Source organism: Dendropsophus ebraccatus, chromosome 9 (assembly GCF_027789765.1).
Source record: "Dendropsophus ebraccatus isolate aDenEbr1 chromosome 9, aDenEbr1.pat, whole genome shotgun sequence".
In the NCBI taxonomy this organism is placed as follows: Eukaryota; Metazoa; Chordata; class Amphibia; order Anura; family Hylidae; genus Dendropsophus; species Dendropsophus ebraccatus.
Genome location: NC_091462.1, coordinates 31,978,485 through 32,004,902, shown reverse-complemented (window position 1 = coordinate 32,004,902; position 26,418 = coordinate 31,978,485). Strand labels below are relative to the sequence as shown.

The 26,418-nt window shown below is 41.3% G+C and overlaps 1 protein-coding gene across 1 annotated transcript; it reads right to left on the bottom strand.

Moving 5' to 3' along the window:
• Positions 1 to 456: 456 nt before the first annotated feature.
• SLC38A11 (solute carrier family 38 member 11) lies at positions 457 to 19,348 on the bottom strand. Its single transcript, XM_069985135.1, has 11 exons — positions 19,240 to 19,348; positions 17,444 to 17,518; positions 14,770 to 14,904; positions 13,204 to 13,269; positions 12,514 to 12,620; positions 11,921 to 12,000; positions 8,762 to 8,832; positions 7,701 to 7,862; positions 5,129 to 5,241; positions 1,975 to 2,106; positions 457 to 729 (listed from the first exon to the last, which is right to left on the bottom strand). The coding sequence occupies exons 1-11, from the start codon at positions 19,244 to 19,246 to the stop codon at positions 457 to 459; spliced, it is 1,221 nt and encodes a 406-aa protein (XP_069841236.1). The 5' UTR covers positions 19,247 to 19,348.
• Between the last annotated feature and the right edge of the window lie 7,070 nt (positions 19,349 to 26,418).

Genomic DNA, 26,418 nt, shown 5'->3' with positions numbered 1-26,418 from the left:
AAACCAGAAGTGGATTGAAAACACAGAAAGGCTATGTTCACACACCATGTCACCAATAATAAATCCTTCTGTTAAACCCATCAAGCTTCCTTTATAAAGAAACAGAGCAGAGTTGATGAACGTTATTAAATACCTTATTATATTATAAGTTATACTCTCTAAATGCCAGAGCACACCTCCAGCAATCCATTGAAAAACCTCTACGGTTATGCACATCAATGTGCAACATTTTCTAACCCAGAATTAAAACTCGATTGCTCTTTGCTGCTTGGCAGCTTCATTTGCTTACAAGTTGCATGCTCCATTCATTTCAAGTGTAATATGAACTGGATGGCCGCAACAGCGACCATAACCGGGCCGCAGCACCACAGTATGGTAGACAGTAACACCAACTAATACATGTACAATTCAGAACTCCAGAAATAAACTCAACACATATGGTGCGAAAACACAGAATTACTTTATTTTAGAGGAATTACTTTGATATAAATGTCCTACAGAGACATCCATGAGAGAAGAATTTAAGAAACAGTAAAACATTTCTTTTCCATGACTACATTCTTGTGGATATAAAATGGCCATGACAAACCCTACAGGCATTATTATTATACCAAGCAGTAGGATGAGGCAAGGCATGGCATTACTGATGTGGTACCAGTGATCTGTGGACAGCTTCAAATAGCAGGCGGTAGGAATGATGAAGACGAGGGGAGTGGCACTGAGGACGCCCTGAAAAATAACATATATATATATTAGATACTATTACAATGTTGTAACAGTTAAAAAAAAATCTAAATATTGGATATGGTTCCCCATTACATGTTACATGCATCCGATATAACAATAAGGGAGTTAATGCCTTCTTTATGTTTTGGCATACGTATGTTCACACGCTGTACAAACAACGGCATTCACCAGGCAGAAACAATATTGGTATATTTTAATAAATTGGACAATTCCATGCGCTATGATATCAAATATGTTTTTTTTTTACATATTTATATTTGTATAATGGAAAAGGGGGTAATTTAAACTTTTATTAGGGGAGGGGTTTTGCCATGTTTTTTTAAAAAACTTTTTAAACGCTTTTTAAGTCCCCCTAGGACTGCGTATACGGAACAATGCTGTGCCATTGCATAGCACTGATCAGTATTATCAGTAGAGATGAGTGAACCAGGCCCTCGACCCGGTTCGCTCATCTCTAATTATCAGCAATCCTCCAATAGAGTCTGCCTGACGCAAACTCTATGAGAAGATTGCTGATCTGACAGGACGTAGGTAAGTACTATACCACCACCTGCCAGTGGTGGTATACCATCCAACTACCATACTTAAGTGCAGACTCCAAGGGAAACATTACCAGGGACATTTGCAGCACCCTGAAGGCACGCTCAGCCACCGGGCACTGCAAATTATAACACCTCAGGGGGCCCAGTACTGCAGGATCGGGCCACCATAGCAGTCACTATGGCTGCTACTGTGGTAGTTACTCCCCTGGTAACTCTAATGACTGCACATTAATAAACATAGATTAGGGAATTTATCAACTATATAGACCCGCAGGCAAAAGACGCACACTTTTTCGCAATTATGTAGTTATGTAAAAATTTGCAACATTTTAAAAATGTATACCAGTCATGCTGACACCGCTTGTAGGCTTCATTTACAACCAGGGGGTATCTTGTAAAGCTAATTTACTATATGCGTCTTTTCCATATTTATTGCAAAAATGTCCAATATTGATTCCACACAAGAGGCGATATATTTCCCAGCGTAGAGTAAATGAATGTGTGATGAGTGACTTAGATGCATGCCCACTTGCACAAAAGTTTCAACAATGTACATACATTGCACTTTCTGTACACCAATCTATTACACTGCAGCAATAGACCACACACACACACACACACAAATACCCTGATAATAAATTCCCCCCATAAACTTCTATTACAGGTGATGCCATTTTACACTTACGTTAAGCTCTAGCGCCATTCCTAGACAGTCGGAGAATAAAGATATGACTGTGGTAACAGAAACAACCAGCAATGTGATTGTAAAATGATGGACAGTCGAAAGGGTCCCACCAAAGAAAGTGTTTGAGATCACCTGGGAGAAGCAGAAATATCTTAGATCATGTGACATGAAGGCTCTTCCATTGTGGACCATTAAAGGGGTACTCCGGATTTTTTTAATCAACTGGTATCAGAAAGAAATAAGGATGTGTAAATCATTTTTATAAAAACATCTGAAGTCCCATCCCTGCTAGGGTCAGAGTCCCTAGCAGGGTCAGGGATGGGAGGGAAAGTAAAGAGGCATTCCGGCCCTTAGGAGCCGTGACATTCCAGGCCCTCTCAGCCAGTCAGTGGCTGTAGTGGTGTCCCACCTCTGCTGCTGACTGGTTGAATGGGCCTGATATACATCCCCTTCCGGGTCTTTTCTCTACACCAGGAAGTATCCAGTCTTCTGAAGCTTTTTAGTCTTGCGCTGGTTGAAAAAAAGAGACTAAACACATGAAGTTCCGACCAGTACAGAAAGTCACGGCTCAATGTGTCCATCAGTCACATGACTGCCTTCTCTGTGAATGCAGATAACCAGGACATCCTGTGTTTAGTCTTTTTTTTTTTCAACGAGTCAGACACAGTTTTCCATGACAACTTAAAAAAAAAAAAAGTAAATTGCAAACTTGCTTTATATCACATCCCCTGTTGATTTAGATTTTGAAAGTTATATTGAGAGTGACACTTTAACTGTGCCCACCTGTTGCATGCCACTGTACATTTTGTGTGTGTAGAAATAATTTGTTAATGAGCTCATAAGATATAATGGTGCACTTTATAGTTTTAACTTATTTGTTTTTAAATAACTGTTTCTACTTACAGTACTTTACATCATTTTCTATATGGGCTTCATTTATCTAGGCTGTTCTCTTTGGAACCACCACTAGAGGGCTGTCATGTCACACTTACTATTATTGATCTTTTCATTATACATATCAGGGTATACAGTGGTACCTTGGTTTAAGAGTAACTTGGATTAAGAGCGTTTTGGTTTAAGAGCTCACAGTTTTTTAAAATTGTGACTTGGTTTGAGAGCATTGCTTTGGTTTAAGAGCTCCCTGTACTGGGTGGTAGGGGAAGTGGGGGAGGGGCATGGTCTGCATAGCGGGGTCTACAGCTCTGTACTCTGACCCAGGAAGTCTCCCTCACCTTCCAAATCATAGCAGATCCACTTCAAGCTGGGGCTTACATCAGGGGACAGGACTGTGAGGTAATCTCTCCATAGCTGTAACCCCTCTCTCCCCGGACAGAGAGTGCTGCATGTATGTGCCCACATCTGTCCTGCTCATTCCTTCCTGCTCCCTGCAGTCTCTGTCAGTCCTTGTGTTTCCCATCCTCTCCATTACTGTACAGTAACTTATAATATCACATATTCTGCTGTTTCTAAATGTTTGTTTAATCTCTTTTACTTGTTATTCAGAATAATAAATCATTGTTTTTGGGGTGTGGAACCAATAATTTGCTTTGGTTTAAGAGTGGATTTGGATAACAAGCACAGTCCCGGAACAAATTATGCTCCTAATTCAAGGCACCACTATATATATATATATATATATATATATATATATATATATATATATATATATATATATATGTTCTGAAAATGGTATGTGGGTGTGTAACATATGTATAGTGGCATGCAAAAAATTAGGTACCCCTGGTCCAAATTGCTGTTACTGTGAACAGTTAAGCAAGTTGAAGATGAAATGATGAAGTATGGAAACCACAGGATATGTGAGACCTCACATTAGTTTGAATGCCTCACACCTTACATAGCGTCTTAGGGTTAAGGCTTGTACACAGTCATTGTTAGGAAAGGCCTTTATCAATATCCAGACTTCTTTAACCTTGTCCCAAAAAAACAGTATCTATAGGTTCTTCTAAGCAGCTGCCTATCACTATGAAAATAGTTGAGGACCACAAAGCAGACAGCATAGCGTTTTCAGGTTGTCATCTCCCCAGTTTGAACTGAAATGAGGAAATAACAGATAACAGGAAGAGAGGTGTCTATAGAATCGTGGTCCAGGTCACCATTTGCAGTGTCTTCCCATTCCCATCTACTGTATGTTCCTCCTCTGTAATGTTGTGAATTCCTTTTTCTTGGTCTTACAGCGCCCTCTTCTGGGCTTTTTCTGGCATCGCTGTTAACGAAGGATAAAAACCCCATCCCTTTGTGAATCAGCAGCTGTAGCCTAAGGGCCCTATTCCACGGGACGATTATCGTTCGCATAATCGTTAACGATAAACGATTTCAAACAACCATTATTGCGAACGGCCTGAAATCGTTCACCCATTTACATGGAACGATAATCGTTATCTTGCGGTCTTCACGTTGTACTGCGACGTCTTATTCAATGTGAACGATTTGCGAACGAGCAACGATAAAAATAAAACGATCAACGATATCTCGTTTGTCGTTTAATCGTTAACTGCTATCCCTATACTGGCTCCTGATTGGTTGAAATCTGTTTATATTATGGGCCCCCCTTAGGTCATGTGACCCTTCTGCTTTTACCTACTGTGACATAAATGTAAAATATAAAGTACATTTTCCTTAAATTTAAAGTTCAGACCAAAACCAAGTTCACCATAGAAAGGGAAAAATTTAGGAGAGTTATAATGAAAAGTAAAGATTTGGAAGTGCAGTGCCCTCTACTGTTCATTTGTCAGAACTGCTTACTAAGTCAGGATGTTCGCACAACATTAAAATAACAGCCCTTTTCATGGACGGCTTACATTTAACGCCAGAAGACGGCGGTTTTTTGATAATTATGGCTACAAATAGTCATCATGATCATTATTTGAGACTGTAATTATTAAAAGAAGAACGTATTTTGGCATTAAATGATGACCATCCCAAAAAAACTGACCTCATTTCGACTGTATATGAACATAGACTTGAGATGTTTTACCATTTTTACTCCAGAAATTTATATTGATTTATATTGTCATATTTAGACAATTTTATATATATATATGTAAAGTACAGTACACCAAACTGTCTAATGTGCATATTGAATACAATGAAGATTTACCAAAAAAAGCGCTGATCTTGTTTTCTTGAATCTTACCTCTCTAGCAACGAAACATTCCATAGGGTAGGTGAGGATTATGGTCATTACATAGAAGAACCTTCCAACCGTCACCACGTTATCATCCTTACAGTAATTTTCAAACAAGTCCCCTGTGAGGGAAAAAATACATGTATTATGGATGGTGAGTATAACTTATATACTGTAGCTGGAAGATGGATTATTTATTAATAGTGTATTATACTGCATTTCATTGGGTATCTCTCTATCTATCTATCTATCTATCTATCTATCTATCTATCTATCTATCTATCTATCTATCTATCTATCTCCTTATCTATGGCTCCCCATATTATGTTCCCCAGCATGGTTTTCCATCCTATTCCTGTTCTATAAAATGGCTCCCTATATCATTCTTAGTCTATAACATGGCTCTCTGTATCATTCTTAGTCTATAACATGGCTCTCTATATCATTCTTAGTCTATAACATGGCTCTCTATATCATTCTTAGTCTATAACATGGCTCCCTATATCATTCTTAGTCTATAACATGGCTCTCTATATCATTCTTAGTCTATAACATGGCTCCCTATATCATTCTTAGTCTATAACATGGCTCTCTATATCATTCTTAGTCTATAACATGGCTCTCTATATCATTCTTAGTCTATAACATGGCTCTCTATATCATTCTTAGTCTATAACATGGCTCTCTATATCATTCTTAGTCTATAACATGGCTCTCTATATCATTCTTAGTCTATAACATGGCTCTCTATATCATTCTTAGTCTATAACATGGCTCCCTATATCATTCTTAGTCTATAACATGGCTCTCTATATCATTCTTAGTCTATAACATGGCTCTCTATATCATTCTTAGTCTATAACATGGCTCCCTATATCATTCTTAGTCTATAACATGGCTCTCTATATCATTCTTAGTCTATAACATGGCTCTCTATATCATTCTTAGTCTATAACATGGCTCTCTATATCATTCTTAGTCTATAACATGGCTCTCTATATCATTCTTAGTCTATAACATGGCTCTCTATATCATTCTTAGTCTATAACATGGCTCCCTATATCATTGCACAAAGAATTGACATGTCAATTCTTTGAGCGGAGATTGTCAGAAGTGGAGGTGTGCGAGTCCTTCCATAGAGACACAATTGGACACTAAGGCAGGTGGGATTCCGTGGTGGAGAGCTCTGCCACAGAATTCCACCGCTTTTCCATACCCTTAGGGCCCTATTCCACAGTAACGATAATCTGCCGAATAGGCCCCATTCGGCACGATTCGGCCGATTATCGCTCGGTGGAATAGAGAGAACGATCAGCAGTTAATCGTGTCATCGGCTGATCCTTCATTTAGGGCCAGACCTAAAGTCATCGTTCCCCCACTGCGCATCGCTACGGTTGAATAGCGGTGTGTGGCGGGCGACCGATGATTTGAGAAGCAGCAGCAGCATACATTACCTGTCAGGTCTTCTTCTCCGCTCTGTCTTCCTCCCCGGGTCCCGCGCGCTCTAGCTTCAGAATGGCCTGTCAGCTGACGGAGCGCTCAGCCAATCACAGGCCGGGACCGCCACAACCTGTGATTGGCTGAGTGGCCTGTCAGCTGACAGGCCATTCTAAAGCTAGAGCGTGGGAGCCGGGGAGGAAGACAGAGCGGAGAAGAAGACCTGACAGGTAATGTATGCTGCAAGGGCTGCAAGGACATCGGTAACAATGTCCCTGCAGCCCTCGCTCAACGATCATCGGGCCGTGGAATAGGCCCAGTAAACGAGCGTCGATCTAGCAGATCAGCGCTCGTTTGCATCGTTGATTGGGCCCTCCTCAGCCCGTGGAATAGGACCCTTAGGGTACTATTACACGGAACGATAATCGGCCGAATCGGCCCGATTCGGCCGATTATCGTTCCATGTACTAAAGACAACGATCAGCCGATGATCGTTGTCATCGGCTGATCATTGATATAAGTTCAGACCTATAATCGTTGGGCGCAAACCGTGCACTGCTACGTGTAATAGCGGTGCGCGGCCAACGCTGACGATTAGCAAAGAAGAATACATACCTAATCCATGGTCCAGGGTTCCTCTTCCTCAGAGCTTCTTACCGGGTCCCGTGCGCTCCGGCTTCTCAGCGGCCTGTGTCAGCTGACAGGCCCCTCGGCCAATCACAGGCCGGAACCGCCGCAGCCAGTGATTGGCCGAGCGGCCTGTCAGCAGAGACAAGCCGCTGTGAAGCTGAAGTGCGCGGACCCGGGGAGAAGTTAAGAAGAAGAGGAACCCTGGACCATGGATTAGGTATGTATACAGTTTAAACAAAGGCTGCAAGGACATCGGTAACGATGTCCCTGCAGCCCTTGTTTAACGATTATCGGGCCGTGTAATAGGCCAAGTAAACGAGCAATGATCTAGCAGATCGCTGCTCGTTTACAGGTATTATCGGGCCCCCATCGGCCGTGTAATACCACCCTTAGTCTCACCTTGGGCAGCAACATATGAAAAGTTATGTTTGAGCAGAATACCCCTTTAACTCACGCCAGTGCCCACAGGTGTGAATTAATCGTAGGTCAGTGTAACTCGGCTTATGCACGTTACCTTGTGTGAATCCTGTAAAAGACACATAGCCAAAAATGGAATACTGGATGCTGATAATAAATGAGATGATCATTGACACGTGGGTAATGTTGGACCAGCTCCTGACTGTTCCTTTCTCAAGAGATCCATAAATTAAAAAACAGGCATGGTGGCACATGAACACTGAAAAAGAATGAAATGAGGAGTCACTGATCAGTCCCACCTCTCAGGTTGTAGAACTTTTAGGATCTATTTAGGATCTAATAGAAAGTAAAAACCAAGTAGTTTTTATTTTTGTTATTATTATTATTACTATTATTACTATTATTATAAGAAAGGTCCCAGGTGCAGCACCACTCTTGTCTATGAGCTATTTTCTGGTATTACATCTGAGCATCACATGCTCATTCATTAAGGAGAAGTTTCCCCGGACTGGATCCAGCTTTTCCAGTCACCGGAAGAGAAGCGGCATGGAGATCAAAGGCAGCAGGCGTATAAGCCGACTGCCGATCATTGTTTGTAATGTAAATTCCCTCATCTCTAGTCTTTATTAAAATATTTTCACCTTTTGCTTCCCTAGCCTCTACTCATTGCTTTAAGAGTTCTATTTCCTCTTGATGCCTAAATGACTATCCCCTAAAGACTGTGTTCAGTCTGCACTGCTGTCTTTCTGTAGCCCACAAGTGTCTAACTGCGGCACTCTTGCTGTTGTAAAACTGCAATTACCATTGTGTCTGGACAGCTAAAGTTTTGGCTGTCCGGGAATGATGGGAATTGTAGTTTGGCAACAGCTGGAGGGCTGTGAGTTTGAATCTTTGCTCTAGCCAGTGTGACCTGCCCTTTGTTGTTTCTCTCCCCCCTGTCTACTATCTGAACTGGTGTGGAACCTGTTCCCTGCCATTATCCCCTTCAGAAACTTTTTTAGACTTATGGAATTTTTGAGAAAATTTTTAATGCAGACTACTTAGAAAGTGAATTTAAGTAAGAAATCAACAATAAAAAAAATAAAGGTTTCCATATCCTTTAAATTAAGCATACCCTTAATACGAACAGTTTACACATGTTGTCTCATGGATATTTACCAAAAGACATGACCCCAATTGCTTGTATTGCATTCCACTTGGCGAACACCCAAGCTTCTTCAGTCTGTGGTCTATAACATAAGCAAACACATTCGGTTAACCTATATTAATGAATCTGAGCAAATTGCCTGAATATTTTTTGTTCATATTGAATGGTGGACAAGATTAGGTAAAAACATAAAAAATAGTTTCACAGTGGTGAGTGCTGACACATAGGCAATGCCCGCTGTACCAATAAATGTCTGCAGCAGTGACCCACCTCAGCCAGTGGTTGGCTGAGCAACCACTTCTGATTGGAGGAAAGCAAGAAGGACTCAGCAGTGGAGACCAGCACCACCACAATGGCAGCAGCTGGCACAACAAGTACAATGGTCCTGAGTTATCAATCTGTGTAAGACAATACCTAGTGTAAGGGGCCTATTCCACTGAGTGATAATCGGCCGATCATCTCCAATGATCGTGTAATCGGCTGACCGTTTTTTTAGGGTGAAACCTAAAATCATCTGGCACCGACCGCGCATCGCTGCGTGGAATAGCGATGCGCGGTGGGCGACTAATGATTTCAGCAGCACCATACATTACCTAACCATGTTGCAGGTATTCTACTGGGCTTCTCTTCCTCACGGTCCTGCGCGCAGAAGAAGCTTCGGTGGCCAGGACCGCCGCGGCCAGTGATTGGCTAAGCGGTCTGTCAGCTTAGACAGGCCGCACCAAGCTGCTGTTGCGCACTGGAGCGGGAGGAAGAAGGAGCTCAGGAGAAGCCCTGCAACATGCTTAGGTAAAGTATGGTGTATAAAAAAGGGCTGCAAGGACATTGGTAACTATGTCCCTGCAGCTCTTGCTAAACGATTATCGGGCCGTGTAATAGGCCCAGTAAACGAGCGCCGATCTAGCAGATCAGCGCTCGTTTACATTATTCTCTGGTCAACCCGTGGAATAGGACCCTAATTTCACCATAGTAATCAATCACAGCTCAGCTTTTATTAACCAAAGCTCATTAAGAAATGGAAGCTGATCTGTGATTGGTTCCTAAAATTACAAATGACACAATTGGCAATTTCTGTATGTTTTTAGAAAAAAAATAAATGAAAAGAAAGTTGTCCTTGGATTTGATTTGTTTGGTTCATCTTTAAGGAACACTTATTGTTTGTATATGATAGAATAATTCTTAGGATGTTCTATTTCCATAGCAACACGGACACCAGTCCTAGCTGTTACATTACACTCTATAAATATTTTCTATTCAGAACGGTTTATAAAATTGGGCGTTTTTTTATTGTGCAGAACATGAGATCATGTAAGGACAGAAAGAAGTTTACTTAGGAATCTGTGCGGATATGTCAGTTATTTGCGGGTCCGCATGGGATCCTGGCTGGAGTGTATACGATGTGTATATGCTCCGGCCGGGATCCCATAACAGAATAGGCTATGTTCCACACCGCACAAAGAGCTCCTGATGAAGTGAGCGAAACGTACGTCGGGCTTTTGTGCCAGACAGGTGGTAAGATTTCATTGTGAGTTTTTTTGTGTTCACTTATACTCTTTTTTCTGTATGGTTGTAATTATTGATTCCACCCTTGGTCTTTTACTAATATCATTATTGTGATTAATTTTTGTAGGGGTTGCATACAGCCCCCTCTTTTTCAAATTAATTTTGTTTTTCAGTTAGGATTTTTCATCCAACTCACTATTCTGAGTGTCTCTGTATTAGGTTCAGGTTTCCATACTAATAGTGATCACTAGATGGTGATGTTGTATTAACATCTACCTCATTCATCAATCCTCACACAACTTTGATTGTTACTTACCACACTGATATCTTCCTCCCCGTTTGGTTTTGACCTCTGTGTTTTATCCCATATTCTATTCTGTGTAATTTTATGAATTCATATTTCTAAATAAAGACTTTTGTTATATTTTTCTATCCATTTGTGCAATTTCTTTTGTTGTTTTCTGGTTTATGTGTTGCACCATAGGACATTTTTGGCAGGACTTTTTTTGGAGTTGTAGTGTGAACATAGCGTTAGGGTCCAAATCTGCACTGAGAGTAGAAGAAGGAGTTACAGTCGTGCTGACTGAGCTGCGTGTGGAGAGGTAGAAGAGGAGTTCAGAGGAGTAGAGAGGAGGATGTCGAGAGAGACCAAACCCAAGTAGTACTGTGCTCTGCTGGAACTTCAGAGGTAGAAATAGAAGAATACTTGAGAGTAGAGAGAATACTTGCCTGTGTTTTGACTCTTTGGTCTTTGCACCACCTATTGCCCACCAGTGTCAAGACCCGTCCTAGAGGGTGACACAAGCTCCAGACCTTGTTACCTGGGATGAGCAGAATGCTGAGGGTTCCCTCGTGGGTTAGGGTGATCTCTGACTTGTCCTCTCTAGTGGAAGCTTAACACATAGTGTTGAGTGGAGTTACTTGAGAAGAAAATAGGTCTCGATACATGTGCTCTTCGTTTAGACCACAAGTTAGACTGGGGACCTGGCAGGAGCCAGGGCCCAACAGGACTACTGTAGAGAGCGTTCTGGTTAGTGTCCATCCTCTACGGAATCCAGAGTTAAAAGACCCTACACTTCCTCTACCCATGTGACTTCCTACCTACAGCGCATCTAAGGTGTGCTGTGAGTGGGTGAGGAGTGCGTATGTTAAAGTAAAGAGAGATAGGATAGGAGGAAAGAAGAAAGGACTCTCATTGGTGTGCAGACCCATGTGGTACATAAACAAACAATAACCCTTTGGATACTACAGCCATGCAATAGTTAGGTATACATACTTATAACAGTGACATCTTGTGGTAAAACTCTGGTAGTTTTAAATTATCACTTGATCTTAAAAGTACAGGCTCTTGCGAAGGGTGTAACTAATAGCAACACCCGTGGTGGGACTCCACATGGTCAGGGTAAGCTGTCTCACAGGCTCTCTCTATGTGTGGTCAGGGTAAGCTGTCTTACAGGCTCTCTCTCTGTGTGGTCAGGTCACGATTTTTCTGTGCATTAGCAGGGAAAGCAGAAGATCTAGTGAATGCCATTCTTGTGATTGATGGGGTTCCTAGAGGAGGGGTAACCTGTGGTGATAAGTTTTGTTTCTGGAATCCACCAGTTACATGCCAGTAATCGAGAAATACCAATTAATTTCAATTATAATTAAAGCAATCCAATACTTACATTGTAAAGGCCAGAGATGATGCTCTAGTAATAACTATCAGCAGTACAATTACTGTTAGGAGAAGGGACATCAGAGATACCTACAGGAGAGCAATACACAGACTGTCAATATTACATTCACACTGATATTCAGTGGATTGATTGTACGGTCAGGTGCAGATACATGGTATAAACTATAAATGCATTAAAAGTAAATGCTTCACACACTTTAATTGAATAATAGATTATATATTGGCGCATCCTCCCCCCCCCCCTTAAAGGGGAGGTTTATTTTATCAAAGCCATTTTTGTTAGAAGTTTCCCTGAATGATAGGGTTGGACTTTTACCAAATAGCCGGTAATTGTGTTGGGAACCTAACAACAAGGCCCAGATTTATCAATCATAGCAACCAATCATAGGTCGTAGGCTATTATTCATCATAATCAGACACAGGCAAATTAAGCATCATATACCCAGTGATGCCAATAGGCCGTCTGTGTATTTCATGGACATGCCAAGTCCTCCAGAGAGAAAGAACCTTTTTGTAGCTTTGGCTGATATAAGATTTTTAGTAAGGATCATAATACACAACAAGCAGAGCTTCCTATAGTACCTTTCCCAGTCTTTGCATATTTCGGTATAACGCTATAGGAAGTGTAATGACGATCGTGGTGCTCAAGATTGCGAAACGGCGGTCAGCAAGTATACTTCTTGAAGTAACTACATGGGAAAAAAAATTCAAAACATGTCTTACATTTACTATATGTAACATTCTCTCTCTTTTTCTCTTATATGCATCTGTTTATTTTAATAAAATCTATCATCTATCTACCTACAGTATTCCTGTACAGGTTGTATGTCCTACAGTTACAGGTGGTCTTATAGCTGCAGTGCCGACACAATGTGACAGTGTAATAATTCTGCACTGTGAGTCATTATGTACGTAGACATATTTTAGGATTGTGCTGTCACTGCTTTGCTGACATCTAGTGTCAGATATTTGTAAATGCATGTAAGAAAGGTCTCTATCTAAAACATAGCTATGTGTCCACACCCAACACAGCTATTGTGTTTCCTGGCTTCCAGGTAACAGTGGCAGGAAAGAGGAAGGCAAATGCTTTTTTTTGCCCCCCTAAACCTTCCCCTTAAAGCTCAGTACATATAAAATATTATGTAAAATAACATATAATATAAGATAAAAAATCAACTCAGAAGTCACCCACCCATATAAACCAGTATCTTATGAAGAAGAAATGGCAAATATGGATGGTCATGATAAAATATATTGCACAAGAAATCTCACCTCCTGGGATTCTTTGAAAGATTTTTGGCAAAATGTCTCCTGTGATGATGTTGTAGCTGATCATTGCTGGAAAAGACGTTAGCACATGCAAAAGACATGTCAGCACCATAGATCCTTAGGCTACTTAGGCAGCCACATGAATAATAAATGTAGCACAGAGCATGGTGGCTGTTCTAGTGTCACCTTTCTCGCAATCTGTGGGGGTCCCAGTGGTTGGATCCCCGCTGATCAGCTAAGATGGGAATACCCCTTTAATTCTCAAATATAGGTTTAACCCCCTCAGGGTGCTATTTTACAGCTTTAGAACAACACAATTTTGTTTTTGTATCACAGCATTCTAAGGTCTATACTAGAGATGAGCGAACCGGGTTTAGGTTCGAGTTAATCCGAACCCGAACGTTCGGTATTTGATTAGCTGGGGCTGCTGAACTTGGATAAAGCTCTAAGGTTGTCTGGAAAACATGGATACAGCCAATGACTATATCCATGATTTCCACATAGCCTTAGGGCTTTATCCAAGTTCAGCAGCCACCGCTAATCAAATGCTGAAAGTTCGGGTTCGGATGGACTCGAGCATGCTCCAGGTTCGCTCATCTCTAGTCTATAGCTATTTAATTTCTTGGTTGATGTAGCCTTATGAGGGTTTGTTTTTGTTTTGTTGTATTTTAATAGCACAGGCTTTGGGGTAATACAATGCTAGTTATGTACTAGATAAGTATTAATGTTTTGAGCAGAGAATAGAAACATTCAATTTCGGTCTTTTTGGGTGTTGTTTTTAGGTTTTGTTGGAGTTTAGGCTGGGTTTTCAGCAGGTTCAGGCTCACTGGTATTTGTCAGGATACAATAAAAAAAGTATGCTAATCCAATAGACTAATGGATTGTGAAACGTTTGATATAAATCTTCCTCAATGGTAAAGTTAGGGATATAGTGGGGGTGGAATTCACATTCCTTTCCAAATAACAAAAAACATTGTATACAGTATGGAAAGTAGATAGTGATAGTACAACATCACTTTGGTAAAACCCAACCTTTAAAAGGCGAATTCCTCTAAATATATTGTTTAAAATAATATTTTATACCATTATTTGCTTATTTATTAATTCTGAATTAGAGAAGATGCCACATAAATGATATACTGTACATAAGTGATATAGATATGAAGATGTTTTCAAAATGTGGGCAAAACTATATGTTATGCCTAGTGCAAGACCTCAGGGGTGGGGCATGACAGTGATTTGGTGTTCTCTGAATCTGTGTATTAAGCCCCGCCCCTCAGGTCCTGCACTCAGCACAGCTTGATGTATATGTTTTGCATATTGTAATTTATAAACATAAAATAATCTCCCTCAGCCCCTTTTATTTTATATGTAGTTTCTTATAAGGGGACCAAACAAACAGATATAAAGAAGACAAAAAAAAGACTGAAAAAAGTTAGTAGGAAAGATTCTTAGTAAAATAACAATTATTCCTATTAGCATGATAATATAGGTAGTAAAGGCATTAAGCTTCATGTTCTCCATTTAAAAAAAAAAAAATTCACACAAGTTCAGTAAAAATTATCATACCAGCAAAAGGATATAAGAACTGAAGCAGTGATACCAGCAGATATCCAGGGAATCCGAATGTCCTGCTGACAAGTGCTTGATATGTGCTAGTGCCAGACATCTCGCCTCCCCTAATCAGCAGAATCATAGAATAATCTGCAAAACAGATGGTGAAACGCGATCTGTTACATAAATATACTGTAACTGCAAGAAATACAAACATCTCCACGCTGCACTATTAAAGAGGTTATCCCATGAATCATTTCCATAGCAATAGTCACTGAAATGCTGTTAATAGTTGTTTTAAGGTAATTTATGATGTTTCTAGCATTAAAGGAAAAACTTTTTTCTTTTTTTATTAGTTTTTGTGGTGTTGTTGCAAATCTGAGCTGCTGTGGGAGGAGAGTCAATCTCCTTTCACCTCTGGCAGCAGATAACTGCACAATTTCATTTCTTGCACTGTACAAGAATCAAAGAGAAGTCATAGAAAAAGAATTGTGCGGCATCTGGGCACACCTCACTACTCCTTCCTCCTCCCTCTCCTCCATTAATATTCAGTGGCAGCCAGCCTCCACTTTCCAGCTGATCGTTCAATCATCCGGGCAGCCCATAGTTAGCAGCGTTCTACTGCCGCCACCCCTATTCCACGGAGCGACGACATGTCTTTTAACATGTTGAAAGACAACAGACAACGATCAGCCGACATCGTTCATGTTGGCTGATTGTTGTCTTCTATTACACAAGACGATTATCGTCCGTAACGGCCGCTATCGGCAGGAATACGGACGATAATCGTTTTGTGTAAAAGGGCCTTGAGGCCTCAGTTTGTTTGGAATTTCATTAGGAGAGACAGGACACTGCTAAAGCCAATAGTTGGAAGAGCGGTAGTCCATGGAATTCAGGCTGTGAAGGACTGAGGTAGGTAAGTATTGCTTGACTGTTATTTGTACTTTATTATTTGCATTTTTTTCTGGATCCACATTGCCATTCGTAGACTCCGTCAGAGAGTAGCTAGACGGACTATTCAAGAATGGACATTGACTGATGCAAAGAGATACCCAAGAAAGCCCACTGGCTTAACTGGCCTCCAAAGGGTTTCCATAAATTAATGCGTTCAATAATTTTGTCCGCTTAGATTCTGCAAAATGTAGGGAATTTGCCATGGAGCAGCCTGTCTATGTTCCAATACTCGCAACCGAGTGGGACTTTAGGGGTTATTTATCAGGGTGGTGTGGTGCTCTCCCCATCATGGAGGCACCCCGTTGGCAACAGGCTAGAGATATCTGGCTATCCCGTGTTTTGAGACTCGTAACTGAGGCTCCACGGACTCTTGTTTTGCGGAAGTATGAACCTAAGCTAAGAAGTTTTGTCTGTAAAATGATATAATTATAATACCACATATAGATTTTTGTTACCAATTTATACAAAATCCATGATATGGTAAATAAGGAAACCACCATACTACGACAAAGAGAGTGTTTTCAGGTCCATAACATGGCACCAATTAGACTGTTAGTGACTGTACAGGCTCCATGGATATGGTAATATACTTGGATTTGTGCAACGTTACTAGCTATATGCCTCTTTTCTTTCATGCTTTCTTTCAAATAAATTTAAATTTTAAAAAAAATTTTTCTTTGCTTTTTAACAAGAGACTAAACAGAGAGTAATTAAAACCCTTTCAGCATCCTAACATTTTTTGGTTCCAGTCCCCCTGTCTCCTCCGCTCGTACCCTGGGGGCCTACAAATGGAAAGGAAGCCGGGATCCCTTCCTCTAACTGGTTTATGGCAGGATAATTTCTCTGAGAGACGTTTGTGCTCTGTATACTACCGAGCGAGATGGCCCCAGAGCAAAACTCATCTCCGAGATAAGCAGCAAATAATGTCTATATATCTGTTCTAATAGGGAGGAAATGACAGGAGACATATCACCAGAGCGTGCTGAGTGCTTCATATGTTCAGGACTTATTGCTTAGGTATCGTAACACATTGACACGTTCGGGATTATTTTTCGCAAAAGGTGTCATTGTATGTACAGACCGCGATACCATCCAAACCCAATATCCATCCAACGCAATGTCAATCATAGAAAAACAAACAACAGAGAGCAGAAAGATGGACAAGTGGTGTGGCCTTGGAAATGATGTTTGCTTTGGACAATCCTCAGCTTACTACTGTATAACTGACAATGAGCACAGAAAGTGCCAGATTTATTTACTTCTATTAAAAAATCTCCAGTCTTCCAATACTTATTAGTTGCTGTATGTCCTGCGGAAATACAGGACATACAGCATAAATCTTTCCAGTCTGAAAAGCAGGAGATATTTTCTATGGGGATTTGCTCCTGACATGGACAGGAGGTGGCAGCAAAGAGCACTGTCTCAGAATGGAAAGAATACACTACTTCCTGCAGGACATACAGCAGCTGATAAGTACTGAAATTACAAATCTGTAAAGATTTCTGATTTGAAAGAATAAATTTTTCCGCTGAAGTACCCCTTTAACACTATGATTTCACTAAAATTCTGCAGTATTTTAGAGTCAAATGAAGGTTATCATAATAAGGGAGCTATTTCATCAGCTGCATACACGGTATAAAAGTCCCAGACTAGATTTGAAACCATAAATTCCCTCCTGTTTTTAATAGCCATTATAGTACTGGTCAGATAAGAATCAGGTGACATTCTTACCTACCTGTAACGTATGCCACTCCCACCAAAAGTAAAATGCCCAATGGCAATCCAGCCAGTTTCATAGAATAAGGCAACCCTGGTAATATAAAATGCATACACATAAGTAAGCACATAATATACAGCATAGGACCATAAAAACAGCAATAAAACACAGTTTAGGTACTTATATGGTGTACGCTCGACTGGTCACTTGCTAGATGGTAACGTGTGGCGCCACTTCTGTGGTGGTTGGTCGGAATATAGCTCAGCCAGATAGTATACTGTTGTGACACCAGTGCCGGTTGGGCACACAGGTATGGTGGCACACCTGCTTTTAGTTTAGGGAGGCTGGCTATACCCTTTCCCCTGTGGTCGGTGACCTGCTGGGCTATGAGGGGGTCCCTTGGGTACATATCACAGTGGTCTGGAGTGGAGTCCCACCCGGACTATTGGTACCGCCTTGGGAGATGACCGAAGGATGTTGTATCTGCTGTGTTGTATCTGCTGTTGTATCTGCTGTGCTTGGACAAGAATCACAACAGTCCCATTAACATAAATAAATCTTCTTTACTGATAGAATACTTTGTACAATAGCTGATAGCAGACTGTAGACTTATCAAGACAGGAACTGTACTGAGGACCTTTAGAGTAGAAGAGCTGTGAGTAGATGAGAGGATTTTGTGCTGAAGAAATTTAGAAGAAGTAAAATACTGTAGACTTGAGAATAGACGTTTAATTGTGCCCATGTTTTGACTTCTTGACCTTTTGCTCACCAGTGTCGGGCGACCCGTCCTATGGGGGTGACACAAGCCCCAGACCTTTTACCTGGGATGAGCAGAGTGATAAGATCTTTCTGGTTACACCAGCGCTGTGACATAGAGTATGTATGCTTCTAGCAACTTTGCTCTTTCCAGATCAGTTCCTACTTCTTCAGGATACCATCCTGCACCTTTAGACTTGTTCATGGTGTGGGCTGGGATGATCCCTGACTAGCTTAACAAAGCATAGTGTATGGAAGTGCTGCTTTTAAGAAAAGGGTGTCTAAGTTCCCCATATACGTCTGCTCTGCTCAACAACTAGACTAAGACTGCTGAGTGTAGCTCTGGAGTGGGGACCTGGCAAAGCCAGGGCCCAGATGGACCACGATAGGGTCCAACTTATCTTGCTTCCTCTTTGCTCAGAAATGTAGCTAAGACTGACTAGGAGTGGGTGTATACTTCCTCTTCCCATGTGATGACTTCCTACAGGTGATGTAATATCCCCTGTGAGTGGTGGAGAAGAAAAGCATAGAAGAAAGGAGCTCAGAGATAGGTAGAGAGAAGAGAAGGTCTTCATTGGTGTACAGATCACAATAAACAATAACCCTTTGGTAACCTACAGCTGTGCAAAACATAAGTAACGTTACATACTACGAAACTTAGGTACTGCTTCATCACTACAGTTTACTTAGAGTATAGATTTTTGCAAATGGTGTAACCATAAGCAACAGCCGTGGTGGGACATCGCAGCCGGGGACAGCGCTGGAGGTAAGAACAAGTTATTTCTTTTATTCTCCCCAGCATTTGTAAAAAAATAAATGATTTGCCTAGACCTCTCCTTTAATCTCCTTTTTGGTTTCCTTGTTCTTTGTTCTCTTATTCAGCATAGAGATCTTTGGCCCCTTGAGGCACCATAGCTATATGCTCCTGCTATATGTATGCCACTGTCTGCAATAGTTTGCATTAAAACCTATGAATATTTCTATGGAACTTAAGCTATGTATAATATGTTATAGGCCTGCATATTACTATATATTATACAGGAAATGCATGGACTTACCTATCATCCCTGTACCTAAGATGGCATTGATCAAGTTAAACCCTGCCCAGAAGACATTACTGGAAAACTCTCTATCCTCGTGATCCTCCTCAATCAGTAACTGGCCATCGTCTACATCAACCTGAGTAGAAAATATATACAAAATCAATATAAAAATATTTCATATGTAAATATTAGCAAATACTATATCAGCACAATAGAACAATAGTTATCTTCCCTATTGTAATAGATATCATTATCATGAAACGTGTACCTGTTCCGTCCGACTGCTGTGTGCCTGATTGTTCTTCATTCTGGATACTCCTTTTCCTTGGCTGTTCTTCTCTGTTTTCAGCGTCCCGCTACCTTCCCATTTATCAGAATGTGTTCCTGTGAGTCACTATAGGGAGAGCGCTCGTGATAGTCACACAGACCGAGTGTGGACTGAACTGGCCCATATACTGTGCCTTAAAGGCAAGGACTAAAAGGATGATGTCCAATAATAAGGTGGATGATGGTCATAAAATCCAGCAGGAAAATATTACCCAGCTCAGATTATTGATAACATAGAACCTAATACACAGACAGGGACATAAGGACATTAGGGGTAACTTAATTTCATCAAACATGCCTTGTCGCTGTCAACGAGGTCCTATTAACAGGACAAAATGAGCAAGAACATACAGTTGTAGCAGAGCGGAGTATGTCAATGCACCAGAGGGGAATGATATCACATAGGGTTGCATATAATATATAGAGTGTTATATAGCATTAAAGGGGTACTCCGGCGAAAATATTTTTCTTTTAAATCAGCTGGGGTCAGAAAGCTATATAGATTTGTAATTTACTCCTATTTAAAAAACTTGTCTTCCAGTACTCATCAGATGCTGTATGTCCTGCAGGAAGTGGAAGTTTTCAGTCTGACACAGTGCTCTCCACTGCCACCTCTGTCTGTGACAGGAACTGTCCAGAGGAGTAGGTGTTTTCTATGGGGATTTACTACTGCTGTGGACAGTTCCTGTCTCGGACAGAGGTGGCAGCAGAGAGCGCTGTGTTTGACTGAAAAAGAAAACAGCATTTCCATCGGGACACACAGCAGCTGGCCACGCCCCTTACCATTAGGTGAGTGGTATATGCTACAGAGAAAGGGCACATATTATTAAATGTTGTGTGCCCTTCCGTGTTTAGATCCTTTAAAGAAAAAAAAAGAAGAGTCTAAACGCAGGAAGTGCCGTGTTTTCCATGATAACAAAAAAAATTATGAATGTAAATGCAAACTTGCTGATTTAGATTCTGAAAGGGACAGGGACATTTTAAAGATTTTTGCATTGCACTTAATTACTTTATTAACCTGTTCAGCTGCATTTCAATAGAAAACAGCAGTTGCCTGCGCTATGCCTCCCTGCTCCTCTATAGCTGTAAATAGCTTTCCTGGATGCCATAACCAATACCAGAGGGAAGCCATTGGGTATGGCATCCAGAAAACCTATTTGCAAGCATAAAAGAGCAGAGCACATGTGGTGTCCCACCACGGGTACTCCTATTGGTTACACGCTTTGTAAAAGCCTGTACTTTTAAGAGTTAGTGGGAATGAAGTAGTACCAGAGTTTTACCACAAGATGTTGTTACAAGTATGTATACCTAGCTATTGCACAGCTGTAGTATTCAAAGGGTTATTGTTTGTTTATGTATCACATGGGTCTGCACACCAATGAGAGTCCTATTTTCTTTCCTCCTATCCTATCTCTTTTTACTTTAATATACGCACTCCTCACCCACTCACCCACTTTGTTTGTGTACCACATGGGTCTGCACACAAATGAGAGTTCTTTCTTCTCTTCTCCTTCCATCTCTCTCTTTACTTTTGTACACACACTCCTCACCCACCCACAGCACACTTTATATGCGCTGTAGGAAGGAAGCCACATGGGTAGAGGAACTTTAGGGTCTTTTGCCTTTGGATTCTGTAGAGGAAGGACACTAGCCAGAATGCTCCCTACAGTTTCTTATCAACCTCACCATACACTATGCAGGACAGTATCCATATACAAGTGAAGGAACTGATACGGATAGAGCAAAGTTTCTAGAAGCCTTTGAACTCTCGCAGCATGGGTGTAAGCAGGGAACCCTCAGCATTCCACTCATCCCAGGTAACAAGGTCTAGAGCTTGTGTCACCTTCTAGGATGGGTCACTCGACACTAGTATGCAAAAGTATTCTCTCTACTCTCAGGTATTCATCTATTTCTACCTCCGAAGGCCCGGCAGAGCACATTACTACATGGGCTGGGACTCTCTCAACATCCTCCTCTCTACTTCCCTGATCCTCCCTTTTACCTCTCATCACGCAACTCAGTCAGCACGACTATATCACTCCTTCTACTCTCAGTGCAGATCTGGACTCTAAAGTATTAAGTGCCTTATCAAGTACAAGTTGTTGCGTCAATGCAAAGCTGTGTGACCTACTGCCTATTTCAAGAGTAAACTAGATTATATTATTGCTACAGAGACTCTGTGGTTCCTCATCAAGCACCGGCACAGAACACACACACGCCTTGGGTCATCTCCCCTTTCTGTGGGTGGCAGTACCAATAGTCTGGGTGGGTCACTACTCCACTCCAGACAACCGTGATAAGTACCCAAGGGACCCCGCAACAGCCCGGCAGGTCACTGTCCACAGGGGAATAAGGTATAGCCAGCCCATTAAACTAAAAGCAGGTGTGCCACCATACCTGTGTGCGCGTCACGACAAGTTACCATCACTGGGAAAGGCCAATTCTCGGAGGCAGAATGCAGGCAGCTATGGAGACTCACGGTACTAATGTATACAGAGTATATTGGAAAAGTGATTAAAATATCTTACTTTTTTAATAGTAATAAAACAAAAATATATAGCTACACTTTAAGGCAACATGATATATGTCTGTTTCTGTGTCAGATTATAAGAATCAGGAGTGATATATAACCAGACATAAGTACATTATACATAGTTTCCAGCACCGGAAAGTCATTTCCAGGAACATTTGGCTATTGATGGACAGATGATATTATGCATGGACAAAATGACCACTAAAAGTGACCATAATCTAGTTACACTCTTTTTTTTCTATCTTTTAAATAATAAAATGAATGATTTATCCTCTGACATGCACCAAGGGCTATATTGACTAGTATAACTCTATGGGTGAGACATTCAGTGCAGTCTATGCCAGGTGACTGGATAAAGCAGATTTTCACACTTACATTGCAAGGGCTCATAGCCTTTCACATATGGCAATAAATACGCATTGTAACCTTATAGTGAAGGACACACTGGCACTGGGCTTTGTAAAGGTAGCAAAATGTGTGGGTGCAGGTGCGGCGGGAAAAACTAGAACTTAAACAATGAATGATTTTTCCTGTAAAATTCAGTGCAATGCAGGTGAATACCAGCTTGTTAGGTGCAGGTACAGGTGTAGGTTGTGCTTGAGGTGGTGACTGATAGTAGAAGATGAGAGTAGAAGAAGTGTAGCTTGACTTAAGATTTTCGGGTCTGTCTTGGGGACCTTGCCTAATTAGTACTGTACTCTGCCGGGATAGTTTAGAGTGTGACTGTAGAAATCCTCGTACTCATGGTTGGAAGAACTGAATAGAAGACCGCCTTTGCCAAACCAGCCCAGAGACTTTCAGGTTCTGTAGCACGAGTCCCAGCCTTGAACTACTGGGCGAAGCTAACCCCTCAAGATTACTCAACAAGATCGAGTAGTAGCAGTGCGATACTTCAGCTTAGGCCCTTTGTCCCATTAAGGATCAGTTCCTTTACTCTGAAGACTGTCCTGACTAAGGGTCCTATTCCACTGGGCGATTATCGTTTGCATAATCGTTAACGATTAACAATCTCAAACGACCGCTATTGCGAAAGACCGAACGATGTCTTATTCAATACGAACGATTTGCGAACGAGCAACGATAAAAATAGGTCCAGGTCTTATAAAGCGATCAATGATTTCTCGTTCGGTCGTTAATCGTTAACTGCATTTCAACCGAACGATTATCATTTAGATTTAGCGATAATCTGAACGATAATCGACCGGTGGAATAGGGCCCTAAGAAGGATCCAAGGCGTAGGCAAAATTGAGCCAGGTGAGTAAGGGCCCTATTACATCAACAGATTATCTGCCAGATTTTTTTGAGCCAAAGCCAGGAATGGACTATAAACAACAGAGAACAGGTAATATGGGAAAGACTGAGATTTCTCCTCTTTTCAAATCCATTCCTGGCTTTGGCTTAAAAATATCTGTCAGATAATCTGCTGGTGTAATAGGGCCCTTACTCCACCTTTGGGTTTAGAAGCGCATCTCTACATGTATGTCTCTCTCTCTCTAGAAAACTTCAGTGTTTTATTCACACATGGGACGCTGAACGCGTTCCGGCGATCAGGCCTTTTTCAACAGCAGTTGAAAAACAGCAGTTGCTGTTGAAAAAGGCCTGATGGCCGGAACGCGTGCAGCGTCCCATGTGTGAATAAAACACAGAAATTTCCTTTGCTTCGCAATACATGAGTGCCGGGATTTATTTCCTTATATCTATGTGACTATTCCCTTGGCACCTCGGTGAGCTGGTGTGCCGATCGTTGGCTTGGAATTATACTCTCTCTAGAAAACTGTCTGTCTCACACCAACTCCACTACAGAAGACTCTCCCACTAGGAACTAACTAGCTTATAAAGCGGTGACCGGGTCTAAGCTCCTATTGGTGGGGAAAAGGAGAAGGAAGAAGCGTAAAAGGTGGATGATGTGTAAGGTACCTGCACCAGTGACTGGACAAAACAGTGAACCGAAAAACCTAACAGTTAACCCTTACACGTTCAGCTGTGCTCGAAAAACAAAGGAAAATGAGACACCAAGTGGTGACAGTGTGGAAAGGCACCTCTCATCCCAGAGTGTGGCACCTGACAGTTACCTTTGGACAGGTGGTATAAGACTTAGTGGAACACCCATACCAGGAAACTTCAACAATGTCCACCTCACTTCCCTACATAGTAGAAGTGCAAAATGTAATAGTCTCCCCTAATAATGCTACCATATAGTTATGCTTCCCCTTTGTGCTCCATATATTTATAGTTTTCCTGTGTGTCCCTAAATAGGTAGATTGAGAAAATAAGGGAAAGGGAGGTGGGGACATGATTGAAACCGGAACCAATCACAGCTATACACTGCGCCGAAATAAAATGTTTTCTCCTCCATACAGTACCTCCTAGGAGGACGGCACACCAAGTATGGTAGGAAAAAGCTTTAGAACCTCTATTAGGAGCTGCAAACAGTGTTTTATACCTTATAGTTGTGATAGGTTCCCTTTAAATATGTTAAAGGACTAAATAAGGTTCAAGAGGGGAGTGTTTCCATTAAAAAAAACTGAACACAAGAACAAGAACAAAAAATATTACTTTACTGAAAGAGTAGTAGATGCTTGGAACAAATGTCCAGCAGACGTGGTTGGGAAATCTACAATAACAGTATGTAAACCGGCCTGGGATAAACATATAGAATAGGAAGGGAAATACAACAAGGGCAGACTAGATGGACCAGGTGGTCTTTTTCTGCCGGCAATCATGTTTCCATTATTCAAGTAGATCCCCTATATAGTATGAAGGTACACTCCCATTTTGTAGATAGCGGACTGCCTCTACATAAATCCCGTGCGCGCCGGTGCGCAGCGCCGAAAACCTACACCAGCTGAGGACTGGAGTAGGTTTTCGGCGTACATTTGGGCGGAACGGATGGTAAATCGCGCGGACTCTGAGTCCGCGCCCTCCGTTCCGCCCACTACACGCCCCCTTTCCGCCCCCCTGGCGTACTCGGCGGAAAGTGCCGATTTGCAAATATTTTATTCACAGATTGGCCATTTGCGTATAAAAAAATACGCAAATCGGCACTTTCCGCCGAAAATCATCGGTTTGCCGGATGATACATGTGGCCCTAAGTGTATAGCCCCTCCTTAGAAGCTAGGCATTTGGGTAGTACATAACCCCAAATAATAACTAGGCAGGTAAGTAGATAATAGGTACTCCTCCTTCATATTAGCTAGGCAGGTAGGCAGTACATAGCACTCTATAGTGTGTGCAAAGCTGCCATCAAAGCAAATGGTGTCTACTTCGACGACTGTAAAATGTAAAAACATATTCTGTTTAGCACTAGAGATGAGCACAACTAAAGCATGGTCAGGTCTGTTCCAATCCTAGCGTACGGCATTTGATTACCATTGGCTTAAGAAGTTGGATGCGGCCTTAGGGAGTCCTGGAAACCATGAATACAGACTATGGCCTATGGCTGTATCCATGTTTTCCAGAACTCCCTAGGGCTTTATCCAACTTCATCAGCCAATGGTAATCGAATGAGGCTCGGGCCTGGACGGACCTGGGCATGCGCTCATCTCTATCTGCTACTTCTATATCTGTTAGTTCACAGTTTTTATGTCTTCAGAGGCATTATGTGCCCCCCTTTCAGCTATGTAGGGAGTAATAATGCAGAAATTACATCACAGGGGCTGATGTCACTACTTTGGATATGTAACTGAGTGTGGTGATGTCAGTGAGTCATGCTATGTCAACCTCTAAAGATAGAAAGTGACTTAACAGATTAGAGAGCAGCGCGAGGCGACATTTCCTGGGTTATGATGTCATTAGATAATGTCACTATATCAGTAACATGGTCTCATTGTAGCCACAAAATGTTCAAAAGTGGTCAATGACACCAGTAGGGGCGCCATATAAAAAAGCTAAGCAAAACTATAGCAAAACGAAATAAAAGGTGCAGGTGCAGGTCTGCTGAGACAGCAAAGAGTCCCATAGTGGTAAACGTCTAAGGAAAGAAAAGTAAAGTACTTGCAAAAAGATTTTAAATGTAAATGTGAAAGGTTGGAATATGCGCAAAAACTGCCTTTTTTTTTTTGCTTCAATTGTTATACCTCAAATGAACACTAGAGGGCAACATATCATCTCTTTTAATGACCAAAGAAGCTATAATAGAAATTAGACATAATTTCTCTTTATATTCTTTAGATGTATAACAAGTGAATTTTACATTTTGTACTGAATCTATTGATAAGATATAGAATCATTTAGTTTAATACTATATACCTATACAGAGATCTATATTCCTACAGTAGTCACAATTAGTACAGCTAAAAACCTAGCAGGGGGGTTCTCTATAACTACGAATTAGA

What these genes read in the sequence shown, in the direction of transcription:
- SLC38A11 (XM_069985135.1), bottom strand. An exon ending in GGGAGTGGCATACGTTACAG is followed by an intron (nt 14,905 to 17,443) that starts GTAGGTAAGAAT and finishes TCTGTTTTGCAG; the next exon opens with ATTATTCTATGATTCTGCTG. An exon ending in GTTCTTATATCCTTTTGCTG is followed by an intron (nt 13,270 to 14,769) that starts GTATGATAATTT and finishes CGTCTTTTCCAG; the next exon opens with CAATGATCAGCTACAACATC.